We start from the raw sequence: 15,000 nt of genomic DNA, 5'->3' as shown, positions 1-15,000 counted from the left end.
ACTACCTCCTCAAACTGTTTGCGAGTGTTCGCAAACGTTTGCGGACAACTCAGGGCAAACAGAAAACTGTTCGCAAATGTTCACAAACGTTCACCTACGTTTGCGAATTTGAATGCACCTCTGGTCTGCATAAACCCTGATTGTGATTTGGATCTTGGATCAGATCCGAAACTATGGACCCAGAGCCAACGACTGCCTGGTGTTCTACACAGGCTATTGGGTCAATTCCATAGAAGTGGAATGGACATCTCTACTCTTGATTATGCTGTGTTGAAATTAATATAAACTAAACCATGACACCATTGTTGGGACGTTTTGTTGTTTCACGGTATTCAATTGATCCTCAGTTCCATGCTTGTAAGAGGGCTTCAAAGTCTCCAGCAACGTTCTGCACATGGAAGAACATCACTGAATGTCCCTTCAGCTCATCAATGCTACGCTTTGTTCCAATACTGCTTGTGATGTTTCATTACAATGCGGTGCTGTTCAGATGGAACTTTGTCACGCAGCTGGGGTTGCTCTTTGCAATCGAGCAGATAGGTGCAGTTGGCAACATGTTACCATGGTGACTGGCGTTTGTTTACCCAGGTAGGGTGAACAGGTGGGCGCACCATTCGCCGCGGATGGTATGTATAGAGCTGGATGCGTCACCGTGCTGATTACGGTGAGGCTCTCCAGCTTGAGAGAGGGAGACTAGCGCTGCAGCATCAACACCCTTTTAGTCGGGGCACATGTAGTAGAACACACTTGAGTGTTTGGCCTTTTACTCTTTTATGTTTTCAACACACACACACACACACTCACACAAAAAAAACATTTACTGTTGCTGTGGAAATGCACATTTAAAAACCATGGCAAAACCAGAAAAGGGACATTTAGAATACCATGGCCACAGAAGAGACAAACTCTTAGCTCCTGCTCATCTCTGATGAGAGCCCCCCCCAATCCTAACCCTAACCCTAACCTTGATGAGTGAAACCCCCCAAACCCTAACCCTGATGAGTGAGCCCCCCGAACCCTAACCCTGATGAGTGACCCCCCCCCCCCTTAACCCTAACCCCCCCGGCAAGATGTGGCCTTACCATCTGTTGTGCAGCTTCCTTCAGGTGGGGTCTTCATCTGGTATGGGATGGGGGGGCTGTTGGACTCAGATCCATCCTCCTCATCATCTTCCTCATTTTCTGCCCGCCCTGCTACACACACACAGCATTGTTGTGATTGTGAAACGGTCCTGTTTGGACAGTAACTACCCTGCAGCTGGTTCCGCCCCTCCCTGGGGCAACAAGCCCAGGTGCAGGTACCACATGGTCAACACACAGCTCTCACTGGATCATTGGAGTACAGACCGTGCTACCATTTACACACTCAAACATGCGCGCGCATACACACACACACACACACACATATATATCCATTTACATACCCCCCCCCCCCCCACACACACACACACATATTTGTGTGTGTGTGTTGCATTCACATCATACCCCATTGCATTAATGCAGTTCTGACAGATCGTATCGAGGGAGAATCAGGGTGCAGTATGCGATATAATTCATCAATCAAATTCTGCCTCACTCCTAATCTGTACTGGCAAGTCCCGCAGGACTAGTCTAACACCACTTATATAGACTGGTCAAATACTATATCAAACACAGTTGCTTTGAGACATCAGGCATCACAGACAGGTACAGGGAGATCTGGAGAGGATTAACAACAGTAAGGTGTGTGTGTGTGTGTGTGTGTGTGTGTGTGTGTGTGTGTGTGTGTGTGTGTGTCGGGGGTGGGGTGGGGTGGGCAGGTGTGTTACCATTCTGTGAGGCGGGGTGGTTCTCGGCCTCCAGGTAGAGCTGGGAGAAGACGGGTCGGGGCACGACGGTGTTGGAGCGCAGGGACGCCTCGATGGAGCTGTGCAGCACCTCCTCAAACCGAGTGGTCCGCAGCTGCCCGGCGTACGAGTTCCCCATGTCCTGCGGGACACACACACACACACACACACACACACACACACACACACAGATAAGAGCGGGAGTGTGACAGGGAACCTCTCCTTCCTTCACAAACCAGCAATGAGTACAGTCATTTCTTGTGTATTAGCTGCATTGTGAATATGCCGCAGGACAGTGTTTTATGCAAGTTAAACGAAACATAACATACCATAAATAAAACCATATTAACACCATATGAACTGCCCCCATGTATTAACCTCATAGCTGAAGAAATGTAGCAAAAATCAGTGTATAAGCATATCAATGTATAGGCACAATGCTGTACGGTCATATGGTCATGCGTATCTGCATATGTATCCCAGCATCTTCTGGATCGGTGTTGTGCTACACAACCAGTCTCGTACAAAGAATACGGAAGATCCGTAAGGACACAAAATTTGGCTGCAGCACGGAGAGGCTGCACGGACCGGACGTATGCGGAACTTCACGTCATCCGTTCAGTGAAGCATACCTGGGCCAGTGGGAATCAGGAGATGCACCAGACCCACAGAGGAAAGCTGTGCTGTGAGGATTCTCTCTTTTTTTTAATTAAATGACATTTCATTTAGAAATACAATTTCACTGTTTTTCTTTACGCGTTTTGCGCATATTAAACTAGTGCACCTTTTTGAAGCTGCATACATTTGATTTGTCTTGTGGCCTACAGTGCTTATCAGGCATCACAATATATTACATTAAAACACAGAACTCCATCATCTCTGATTCTCTGAACGAACCCGGCGAACTGCTTGTCTCTTTCTATTTTCAGGCATGGTCTGTGAGACATCTCTTTGATACATTTGGATTTCCAATTCAACACCTCCAGACAATTATTCGCTGCACATTTATAAGTCTGACATTCAGATGTAAAGCTAACACACGGCAGAGAAAGAAGGAGAGGAAGGAAAAGAGACAAGAGGAGAAGAGGAAGAGCGATAGAGAGACAGAGAGAGAGAGAGAGGATGAGAGGAGCAAAGAGGGGAAGGACCACCCACTGGGTAATAACAGGATGAGCCTTTTCGACCAGGCGACTTGAAAGAGCTCAGCAACACCTACCCTTCAAACAGCACAACAAGCTACAGTGGCACCACCAACATCAAACAGAAGCAGGACACATACATAACATTGTTATTACAAACATATTAATTAAGGAAGCCAGTGTGCAACTAGTGATAGAAATGTGCAGCACATGAAGAGAAGAGCATGTATGCATCTATGGATCAGGAATGCATCTATGTCAGTATGAGTAAGGGAAAAGGTAAAGGTAGTATTAATGTGAATTTTTAGTTGAAACTAGGCATGGAAGAATAGGCAGTGGAATAATTGCTGCATGCTATTGCAGTCACAAACTAATACGAAAATCCCAGTGACTCCTGAGACGGCTGATCCAGCCAGTCTCTTTTAATGCGATCTTTGAGACCCAAACAAACACACACCCCTACACACACAGAGAGAGAGAGAGAGAGAGAGAGAGAGAGCGCCAGGGGAGGATAGGAGGGAGTGAGCGCGCGACAGAGAGAGAGAGGGAGACTGGGAGAGAGAGAGAGAGAGAGAGAGAGAGAGAGAGAGAGAGAGAGAGAGAGAGAGAGAGAGAGAGAGGAGAATTTAATGAATGACAGACGGAAAGCGGGGAGTAGAGCAATATCATCTCCGGTTTTAGCTAATAGCCCTCCCTGATAAAGCTTCTTCCATGACAAGGTCGAGGCTCGGAGCAGAAGCCCTGGATTCTTGCAGAGTGTCCAATTTGCAGCCTCATAAACTAATCTGATCCAATGTCAGGTCGCCCCGACCTAGACGGCTTACTCACCGCCTGGCTTCCCCCACAGTAAACAAAAGTTTATGGCAGGCTGCCGCTCCGCTGTGCGGCGCGTCGCTCAACTTCGAGTCATGTATCCAGCTCAATCAGCTGAATTATCGCACCTCTCAGTCACACATTACTGTCGCGTTTTACTCCTCATAAAAAAACGGAGAGGCTCTCTGGCGCGAGCCCATGCCACCTCCCGGCGTCATAATCTCTCATTAGTAAATCATGAAAGCGCTCGAACATGACAACCAAGGATGGAAGGTAGCCCATGTGTCCGGCTGAAAAGTATAGCCTTAAAAACCTAAATGACAAAGAACATTTTTTTATTGCTCAGCAGCGCAACGTGGAATTTAGCACATCTTGATAAGATTATGCGCATTCAAAGAATCAGTTATCATCAACCATCTGATCACATCATGACCCAGAATTACTGATCCCATCTTTTAGCCAAAAAAAATGTGTTTTGCACATCTTACATTTATTTGTCAATCCACACACACACACACACACACACACACACACACACACACACACACACACACACACACACACACACACACACACACACACACTGCTAGAGGTGGTGGATAAGATTATGAATTATATTGAGGTGGTGGGTCCGCTCTGACCTCTCAAATCCCAGCTCCTTAATCCCAGGTCTTAAACTGGCCGGCCCATATGTCAGACGCTGAGGCAGAAGGACACTCCTAGGACCCAGATGAGACTGCCGGTCTACGCCCAAACTGAATGGCCCTACTGCAAAACAATCCTCAAGGCAGGCTTCAAACACACACACACACACACACACACACACACACACACACACACACACACACACACACCTTTCTCGCTCATTTTTGTCCCACAATAAGTCAATGAGCAATCTAGTCACAGAGCAATGGTACAAAGGTACCTGTTGGTGTTTCAATGTGGAGAGAGTTTTGTAATGCAGCCAGACTTACACTAAAAAGCATTTTAAAAAATCTGAGGGTAAAACACTGATTTCTTTTCTGAGGATTATCATTATTGATGCCAGTAGCATGTAGGCTAATAAGAGAATAAAAGCAGAAAACAGTAGCTGGTGATACTAGGGCAGAGAGGTGTTTGGGAGGTGTTCTTCCTCCTCCTCCTCCTCCTCCTCCTCCCCTGTGTTTCTCTCCATTGAGAGGGAGACGGTGGCTTTCCTTTGAGTGTGGATCTCTCCTCAGGGGACCAAGCTGGCCATTGTGTCACTTTATGACCTCTCTCTCTGTCTCCTTTCTCTTCCTCTCTCCCTCTCTCTTTCTCTCTCTATCCCTCTCTCGCTGGTTTTCAATACAGCCTCTCATTCCAGGCGGATCTCTCTTTCTGCCTCTTCCCTCTCTGAGGCATTCTTCACACCACGGTTTCAAATGCACCTAGGGATTAAGCTCTCTTTTTTACACAGCAACATCTAAAGGCACATTTGTCCCCACCGTCAAAGACGACGGGATCCACACTTTCAAAGAGCTAGAGTCTGTGTACAAAAGCATAGTAGGACAAAACAAAAGAGTTTGTGAGGAACGTTTCATGTGTAATTAATGTAATATATGCATTCTCTCACTGGTGTATTTTTTATATTTACTCTGCCACTTATTATTAATTCAGTGTGAAATGCTTTCCATTCCAATTGTGGACAGCCTTGATTAGAGGAATGAAAACCACAGCTCAGTAGTTTTCTGTATTGCAGACAAGTTCTGTCTTTCTCTTCCAACAGATGTATCCAAGAAGATGCTCAGATCAGAAGTTCAGAAGTTCAGTTTATGAGTTGCAGTTTCTCTCTTCAGACCTGATCTAATAGAATGCAGAGCGAAAGAGAACACAGGCTGCCATGTCAAATGCTTCTACCTGTCTCAGAGGTGGTGTGTGTGTGTGGGGGGGGGGGGGGGGGGGGGAAATAGTCTTGTGTCGCTGTCTTGCCAATTTCACAGGTGACAGCGAAGTAGCCGATGCTCAGCTGTGGGTCTCGGCCCATACAACAGGCAAGTGTTACTTTCACTGTTCCACAACACAGGAGAGAGGGGGTGGCTGAAATTAAGGACTTTAGCCCCAGGGGGTATTTGTGTCTTTTTTTTGCGGGGGATGGGTCCAGGAAGAGCCAAAGACATGCAAAAGAGACAAGAAAAAGAATAGAAAAGAAAAAGGAGGGAAGACGTAGCATGCCACCAGAGGAAGAGGTAGGGAAAGATGAGCAGACCACAGAACACAAGTAGAAAGAGAAGACAGTTCCACAGAACACAAGTAGACAGAGCAGACAGTTCAACAGAACACAAGTAGACCGAGGAGTAGGGGTGTCACGATACCAAAAAATCAGTAGTCGATGCCAATACCAGTAAAATTACACGATTTTCGATGCCAAATTCGATACTATCGTTTAAAAAAAGGATTTTCTAAAATCCCATGTAGGCCTACTTAATGAATTTCTTTATTGAAATATTTGCAGAATACTGAAATATAATTTCTATAACATACAGTGCATAACAGAATGCAGTATCCAATTGCAAGCATATCACATAGGCTTACTCATAATTAATTAAATCACTTTTCTAATGGATTGTATAAAAACCAACAACTTGCATCGCCTTCTTATCGCTCTGCTTTCATACAATGTGAATGATTACAAGATGTAAAGTCTTTATTTGAAACACACACACATTCTGTAACTATTTAATACATTCTACAGTATAGAAATGTCTGATCTTCATAACTGCAAACTTTATGCAGATTATAGCCTACTATTCTTATTACAACTCCACCTCTTAAATTCAGCTGTCTGGTTGAAGCCTCAAAATATTGTAAACAAAGTAGCAGGCTAAGCTTATCATAATCTACTGGTTGGACTGTTCAGTTTCCCCACATGTGTTTAAGTTTCAAGGTAAGCTATCTTTTTCTCCTTGGGACAGGCCCTTTTAATTCATGGAGTTGAAAAACATTGGTATTGAGATGGTCAGTGAACTTGAATGCAAGAGTTTTATGCAGCATAGCCTGCTAATGATGCTAACCGGATTTTAAACAGCAATTTAGCTAGTCGTCTTTTGTGCGTCATTACGTTCACGATTGTGAATGTTTTATTTGGATTACATGTGCATGTCGTGGGCGGGTGTCCATTAACCACGCACGAGAGCGGGCCAAGGAGAATAAGTTTACTTCTACTGTTTGGTAAAGTTGCACGCATAGTCTACAAAAGTTGTGGAAGAACTTCCACCCGCAGCGTCAGTGCATCAGTACGACCACGCTTCCAGGAATGATCTGGTTGGTTTTCATGGAGACAGACGGTGTGTGCACGGAGGAGAGGCTGTGAGTGTGTGTGTGTGCATGAGAGACAGACGCGTGAGTGACAGAGAGGGAGAGCAGGGAAAGGAAATTCAGCTTAACGAATGTTGCATGTTTTTCAATAGCATTAAAAAATAGATAAATAAATAAAAAAGTAACGAAACACAATGTGGCGGCTGGTGCTGAACCTGTGTCGGCGGCGCATCGCCACAAATTAGTCTATGTGTGGAACACTGTATTGCCCCCATCAGTTCCGGAAGAGTCGCACCACCGATGCTTATGCTGGCGTCGGTGCTTACGGTGCTTCAAAAAAATAGGCATCGCCGGTGTTTTTTCATTTCAGAATCGAGAGGTATCGCAAGTATCGGTTCTCGTGACATCCCTACCGAGGAGACAGTTCCACAGAACACAAGTAGACAGAAGAGACCGTTCCACAGAACACAAGTAGACAGAGAAGACAGTTCCACAGAACACAAGTAGACAGAGGAGACAGTTCCACAGAACACAAGTAGACAGAAGAGACCGTTCCACAGAACACAAGTAGACAGAGAAGACAGTTCCACAGAACACAAGTAGAAAGAGAAGACAGTTCCACAGAACACAAGTAGACAGAAGAGACCGTTCCACAGAACACAAGTAGACAGAGAAGACAGTTCCACAGAACACAAGTAGACAGAGCAGACAGTTCCACTGAACACAAGCAGACAGAGGAGACAGTTCCACAGAACACAAGTAGAAAGAGGAGACAGTTCCACAGTTCCACAGAACACAAGTAGAAAGAGAAGACAGTTCCACAGAACACAAGTAGAAAGAGAAGACAGTTCCACAGAACACAAGTAGAAAGAGGAGACAGTTCCACAGAACACAAGTAGAAAGAGGAGACAGTTCCACAGTTCCACTGAACACAAGCAGGCAGAGGAGACAGTTCAGCCAGGTGAAAACTAGATGCAACTTTCACGAGCTTCAATCATATTGTCCATAAGCTACATGCCTTTGCATGAGTCTTACCACACAAACACAACCCATCAAAATAAACAGATACCGGTATGCATACACAAACACACTTGCACACACATGCACACATACAGTGTGTACACGGCCACCTTTTCACACACTTGTAAGGGGGCCTGTAAGATATGAGTGATCAGTGCTATAGTCATGTGCCACAAACACAAACATAACACACACACACACACACACACACACACACCTCTATTCACACACACCTCTATTCACACACTGGATCTAAAAAGGCGGCTGCCTGAGCCTGAGAGGTAGGAGTCACCCCTCCCCCTCCCTAACTCTTCCTCACGTAGCCGCGGGGGCAAAGGCCAGGCCCTGATAACAATGTTTGGCCAGTGCTTTGATGTACCCTGTCCTGGGCCAGTCCTCCAGCCGGCCAGCGGCTCAATGGACACAAAGGGGGCAGCGCGGAGAAGCCTGGCCATAGAGGCCCTCCCTGCCCCATTCTTCTCCCAGTGCCTTTTGACATCCCTTAGGTCTCCGACCTCCGACCCCGGCTCTTGGACATAAAGATCACATTTCAGGGATGGCTAGCTGTATTCACACTGAGTGTGTGGGTTTATTTCTCCCCCCTCCCTCTCTCCTCTCCTCCTTTCCTCCTCCTCACCTCCTCCTCTCTTCTCTCTTTCTCTCAACCTGTGTTCTCCTCTCTCAGGGTGCGGGCAGCTTTTTTTTGGAGAGCCCTTGTGTTGTCAGGACTTCTGACAGCTGGCAAATGGCCAAACAGGAGAGACTGAAGACTGAGAACAGAAAGAATGGGGGGGGGGGGTGCTCTCTCTGCACCTGCATCATATCTGACATTAATGGCTTCCGTAGTGATTGGTCATCCTGTGTGACAGGACATCTGTGCACCGTGTCAACGCCAGAGCTGATGGTCAGTCTCTCTCTCACATCAGGCCCAAGCAAGTGCTGTATATGAGGCTGCATATGTACTTGTGTATATGTCAACATCAGATGAGGTCTGAATGGTGCATGCATGGATGCTTGTCTGTGTCAAGAGCTTTTGAAGGGACAATTAATGAACAACTCTTCAAAAGTTTACAAATCTACTGTCAGTATTCTACACATTCACCACAGTGAGTCATTTCGTTGTAACAGTTCTGCTATACTGCTATACTGCTATACTTTAAACAAACACTAACTGTTACATAACACACCACACCACTGCACTGCTGAGGTGTGTGTCCTCAAGGTACTTTGCGACACCAAATTCTGGCTGAAACACCCTCCATAAAATGGCAAGCTGTGTTGAAAGGTTTGAAGAATTTCAACCATGGGGCTTGGACCGCCTGTGGGCCTTCAGTTGCATTCGGATAAATCCCCACCTGCCAGCCATTGCAGTGATTTAGCCTGACCATCCGCTTTCTCAAGCACTTTAACTGACAGCAGAGTATACGGTCTCTCTGGACCTGTCTATATTCCAATAGGATTCAGCCTGGAGTAAAAACTGTAGGAAAAAAAGAGTTCATTGACATTGTCCATTTCCGGTTTAAGCACACAAATGTGACAGGCCTGATCGATTGAAATTGGGGTTTGTCCTTTTAAACACACACACACTCACACACACACACACACACACACACACACACACACACACACACACACACACACACACACACACACACTCACGCACACACACACAGACCTTCGGTGGCTGCATTATGTCGTCTGACCTGTCTGGTCTAGACTGGCCAGAAGGAAGTCATAAGACAACTCGCTGTTAGGGCCAATAGCTGGAGAGAGACTGGTCATTCTACAAACACACACGCACGCACACACGCACACGCACGCACACACGCACACACACACACACACACACACACACACACACACACACACACACACACACACACACACACACACACACACACACACAGACACACACACACACCCTTAAAGGTCTTAAATGTCCTCATCAGCCAGGCCTAGATAAACTACTCGGCTCAATGATGTTGTTTTCTCATGTCAACACTGTGTGAGTGATGACAAGCTCTCTGTCTTTTTCAGTCTCTCCCTGTGCTCACAGACTGTCTCTCTCTCTCTCTCCCCCTCATTCCCTCTCTTTCTCTCTCCCTGTGCTCACAGACTCTCTCTCTCTCTCTCTGCCCCTCATTCTCTCTCTCTCTCTCTCTCTCTCTCTCTCTTTGTGCTCAGTGTCTCTCTCTCTCCCCCCTCACTCTGCCTCTTTTCCTCATTCCCCTGTTCTCTCTATCTCTTGACATCAGTATGTGTGACCCTCTGGCTTTAAAGAGTAATTATGTGCGCTTTAGCGTTGTGAAGTAGCATCTGACAGCAACGCAAGTTGAGAACTTTTCAGTGTTGAGAACTGTTCAGAGTAAAACATGCAACACCAGACTTTCACTTATCACATAACCATAAACCATCAACATACAGTGTCTTCTGCGTAGCGGATTCAAGGACCTGCAGCATGGCCCCTCGTATTAAAGTGAACATAGAAAAAAAAAACTTTGGTGCAACTCCTGCTGTTTATATAGGTGCTGTAATCAATAAAAGTGACTGGACAGTGAGTTAGTCCTCAATGACTGCATTCACAGGGCTTTACTTTTCACTGTGTGGTCATCCTATGTCGTCCTAGTCCAGAGGTCTAATATCATACGAAACACTCATGGGGACATGAGGAGGCCTTGAAAACCACCGCAGACATGATTTAGTATCGTCTTGTGTTGGCTACACAGGAGGAATCAGACTATTACTGGGATAGTTGTGGTACAACAAAAGGGTCAGGGTGGCATCTTCATTTTTCCTCTTTGCCATTCGTCTTCTTTCATTACACATAAGAGGTATTTTAGAGACTCGGAATTCTGCATCTTGGAAGACAGCAACATCCCAATCAGAACATACTAGCTGTATGAGGCATGTTTCAATCTTGAATGAATTAAAACGTAGACCTAACACAACCTCTTACTGGCAAAACTGAGAATAACGGAGTGCAATATGGAAATCAGTACCGCATGTCTCGTTGGGTCTTTTAGTAGCCTAAACAGACATGATATTAAAAAGAACATCTGGCACCAAGACAAGGAACTTAGTAGGCCTACTCAGTGTACTAACTGTGAAATGTGCTGCATACTAAGTGACAAAACATGAAATTCGACTAGGATGTTTATTAAAGGATCGAATTATGAATGAAAAAAGGTACATTTGAACATATTTCTCCTCCGGTTTAACCCATATTATCAAGAGTCATTGTCAGTGTATTTTAGCATTGACATTTTTGTTGCAAACTGATCGATTGACAAAACATTATATTCGATTGATTTAAGACTTTGTAACACGCTGTAAATTCCACTACAATTTAAACATTTACTTTTATTCTAAATATACAATATAATCTCCACTTCTGTGCAAGTTGTATAGCAAAATCTTAACATTCTTTTGGCTGCGCAACTAAATGGTTATTGGATGCAAAAGATTTTTCAAAAGATATGTTTTTAAATCCCAGAAAACTCAATACAACGCATTCGAGTTGTCTACTGGCTCCTTGTATCGCAATAGGCTATGTTCACCGCTGGAATGGAAGCAGAAATCGATCACAAATGCAACAGGGTGCCAGAGTTTTGAAGAAAAGCGATCGCTTACCTTGAAATAGTTTAATACACCACGCAGTTATCCTTCGGTAATTTCTTTTAGATAAAGAAATCATCTACATATCTCCACAACGCGCCGCGGACAGGCTCGGACACATAGGTACTAGGCTACTTGTGGAGTCAACTTAGGTGAATGTGAGTTGACACGCATCTGATCTCTGTGGCCGAGGTTCACACACCCCTACCATAGGTCACAAGTGGTATGTCCCACAGGGGAGAATCAGCAAGTGGAAGTGTCCAGAAGTGGTATTTGGAGGATATGTAGCCATATGTTTAGTGGGTTTTAATGATCTTGTTTGGGTAATATGTATGTAATGTATATTTCATTATATTGTAATGAAGCATATGCCATTATGAACGCTAGAGGGTATGTCTTGAATGTCCTGAAAAATGCAAATAAAATAGCAAATTATTTTCTTTCTACAACCTCTTCAGTGACATTACTTCTCTAAGCAAAGAGAAATGGCGCAAAATCTCCTAAAGTTAACCACCGTCTTTAACCATCGTCCTAAATGTTTACCCGTTGCTTTCCAGGATTTTGTCGTGATTTTTATCAGGGTGGATTGCGCTCTTATCTGCCTCCATCTACAGGCCATATGGGTGCATTGCTCGAGTCCAGTGTATGGCACATGACATCCATGGTAAACAACGTTCTCTAGTGACCCTGCTCTGCATCTGTCTCCATCAGGTCCACTCCGTGAGTAACACTAGCGACTTTTTGACAGTGAGTATTCTCATTTTTATTAGAAGGTGACCCTTATAGTTTAGGACTAGGCCTATATATTCCAGTCAATTATAGTCTAGTAGTCTATAGACCCACTGTTGTAGGCCAATGCGATGATGACAATCGGATCAAACGAGCAGACATCTACACATCTATCAAATGCAATACATGTCCAATAATGCTCAAGATTACCATAAAGGTTGAGTCACTGAGAAAATAAAATCCATGTAATGGCATATATGCTAAAATATCTTACATCTATTATGGATGCCACTGTTGGCCTATACGCTATAAGCCACTCAACAAAGCACTAATTATATTGAGTAATAGGCTACATTGATTTACACTAGCAGTTAAGTCGAACACACACTCAAACGCAACTTAGTAGCCTATATTTTGTCACTTTATCGACACGGCCTTGTGTGTGAGTGTGATCAAGGGCAAATAGCAGGCTGTTGGTTATGCTTATGTCCCTCAACCTATAAACAGTTAACACTGCAGTGACACACCGTATCAGGAGGAAATGGGGTCTAAGTCCTCCGTCTTCCCCAGACGCGCCAGGCCTATATCAAGCATGAGAATTTAGCATAGGTATGCGTTCATGCCTGGGACATTACCCATAAAATTACTAAAAATATCCCCAGTCTCGCTCCCATGACAGAATTATTAAATTGACACGAGAGTATCACGTCCGGTCGCCCACCGTGGCACAGCCGCCACGCAAATGTTCATTTCTCATTTTCCCCTCTCAGAAGTCCCCCCTCTGCCGCAATCTGTCATCCTGACGGGTTCTCGTTTCCCCGCTAAGTGCCTACAGGCGAGTCAGACAGTCGTCGGTGACAAGAGCATTTCAGGTTGTCATGCACTAATGCAAAAGTTCCCAGAGACCCCCGCTAGTGTATTCATCTTCATCTGGCTGACTTGCTCATTCCCGCTGCCGTCATTTTTTCGTCATGCGTTGGTAAATTAACGGGGCCCCTCCCGTTCTGCAGAGGGCTCTGTCAACAATTTACCCCAACGCTACTCATTAGTCGGCCCGACTGCCACTCACTGTGGCTTTTAATCCAGGTGAGTTATTGTCCCGGTGTCGGACAAGGAAACCGGCACCTAATGAGAAAACAAGAGCGAGAGCCTGGCCAGCCACGCGGGCTCGCCGGTGATTCATTGGGCCGGCCCGTGCCAGGTTCCCCCGCCCTCACCCCCCGGGGAAGATGATAAGGCCATTTATATGGGTGTCAGCGGACGACGTGAAGCGCACGTGCAACTGACTTGCGCGAGCGTCTGAAGGGCAGGCCAGACAATGGCGCCTTTGCAGAGGTGACGTGTTCAGGCCAGGGCGATGCAATTTATGCCATCTCCAAAAAGAGCAACAACAACAACAACAAAACAGTTTGTATCTTTTAGTTTGCTGGAAGGACAACAGTTCGAATGCAATAGTGTACCACTAACCCAGAAAGAAATAGGTGACTGTTCTTTGTACTGTAGAAATTTGTCATTTGTAGGAGTCTGCGTAAGGACTATTTTAGACGTGCAACATCAGTTCTCTGTATAATGCATTGCTCACATGTGCGTATTAAGTAATTTGGACATCATCAGGAATTTGCAAACAGCACAGCACAAGCTAGCCTATCAATTTCACTCACTGGCATACGATTACCTCCGCAAAGTCCAGAACCTTAACAAAGTCATTAAATTCGTTTTTAAAAGAACCTCATTTGAGTAGCAATAAAATTTTTAATCATTTTATTACCAAAAGAGTATTTAACAAGTAGTTAATTAAATGCCAAAGGCAGGTTATCTAAGTTTAACCTTCAGATAGAAAATGATGTATCAAAGTCCGCCGCTGGCGCAGTGTGATAGAAATGTCATCCTTGATTATCCACCATACCTGAAGTGGCGACTGGCTTTTCCAGGAGAGGGGTGGAAAATTAGGTGATTCAATTAATGGACATCTTTCTGTGAGCGGGGAAGTGCACTGTGTAGCAAATTGTGGGGGAATTTAGTCGAGATACTGAGCAAGGCTAGAAACTCTCTCTCTCTCTCTCTCTCTCTCCCTCCCTCCCTCCCTCCCTCCCTCCCCCGCCCCTGCTCAACAAGGTAAAAGAGAACTGCTTCAGTGAGGTTCGCTGTGGGTCAATTACCGTAAATGAGAGAGGGGGAAGGCGGGAGAGGCCGGCGCAGACTATGCCTATAACAGGGATGGATGCTGCTCAGCCACCGTGAAGTGAAAGTTCGCTGTAATGTGGCAAGCCATAATATAGTGTGGGGGTACACAGGCACAGTGAATACACTAGAGTATGCCAGAGAGGGAATGAGATGAATTCACTGCTGTATTATAATACCAAGTTCAGTATTTTAAGGTACTGCCATACACAATTAAAACAGTATATAGCAGATAATTATTTGGTCTGGAAATAAGTCAGAACAAATTTCTAAATAGAACGTTGATATTAATATGTATGTCATATGACAATTGGTAAAGTTAATTTAGTAGTGGAGCCATTTTTTGAAGGCTGAGCAAATAAATACATGTGGAATTGTAACTTGGATACAATTTCAATTGCA

At 45.0% G+C, this 15,000-nt stretch overlaps 1 protein-coding gene across 1 annotated transcript in view; it reads right to left on the bottom strand.

Annotated features, from left to right (window-relative positions):
* Positions 1 to 11,829, bottom strand: part of greb1 (growth regulating estrogen receptor binding 1) — a 51,434-nt gene extending 39,605 nt beyond the window's left edge. The window contains exons 1-3 of the mRNA XM_062523457.1: positions 11,704 to 11,829; positions 1,808 to 1,967; positions 1,083 to 1,193 (exon numbers count right to left, since the gene is read on the bottom strand). Coding sequence (XP_062379441.1) covers positions 1,083 to 1,193; positions 1,808 to 1,964 — 268 coding nt within the window. The 5' untranslated portion in view covers positions 1,965 to 1,967; positions 11,704 to 11,829. The remainder of the gene's footprint in view (positions 1 to 1,082; positions 1,194 to 1,807; positions 1,968 to 11,703) is intronic.
* Positions 11,830 to 15,000: the final 3,171 nt, after the last annotated feature.

This window comes from Sardina pilchardus, chromosome 20 (genome assembly GCF_963854185.1).
Source record: "Sardina pilchardus chromosome 20, fSarPil1.1, whole genome shotgun sequence".
Lineage (NCBI taxonomy): Eukaryota > Metazoa > Chordata > Actinopteri > Clupeiformes > Clupeidae > Sardina > Sardina pilchardus.
Note: the sequence above shows the minus strand (reverse complement) of the source record. Positions and strands in the feature narration are given on the sequence as shown.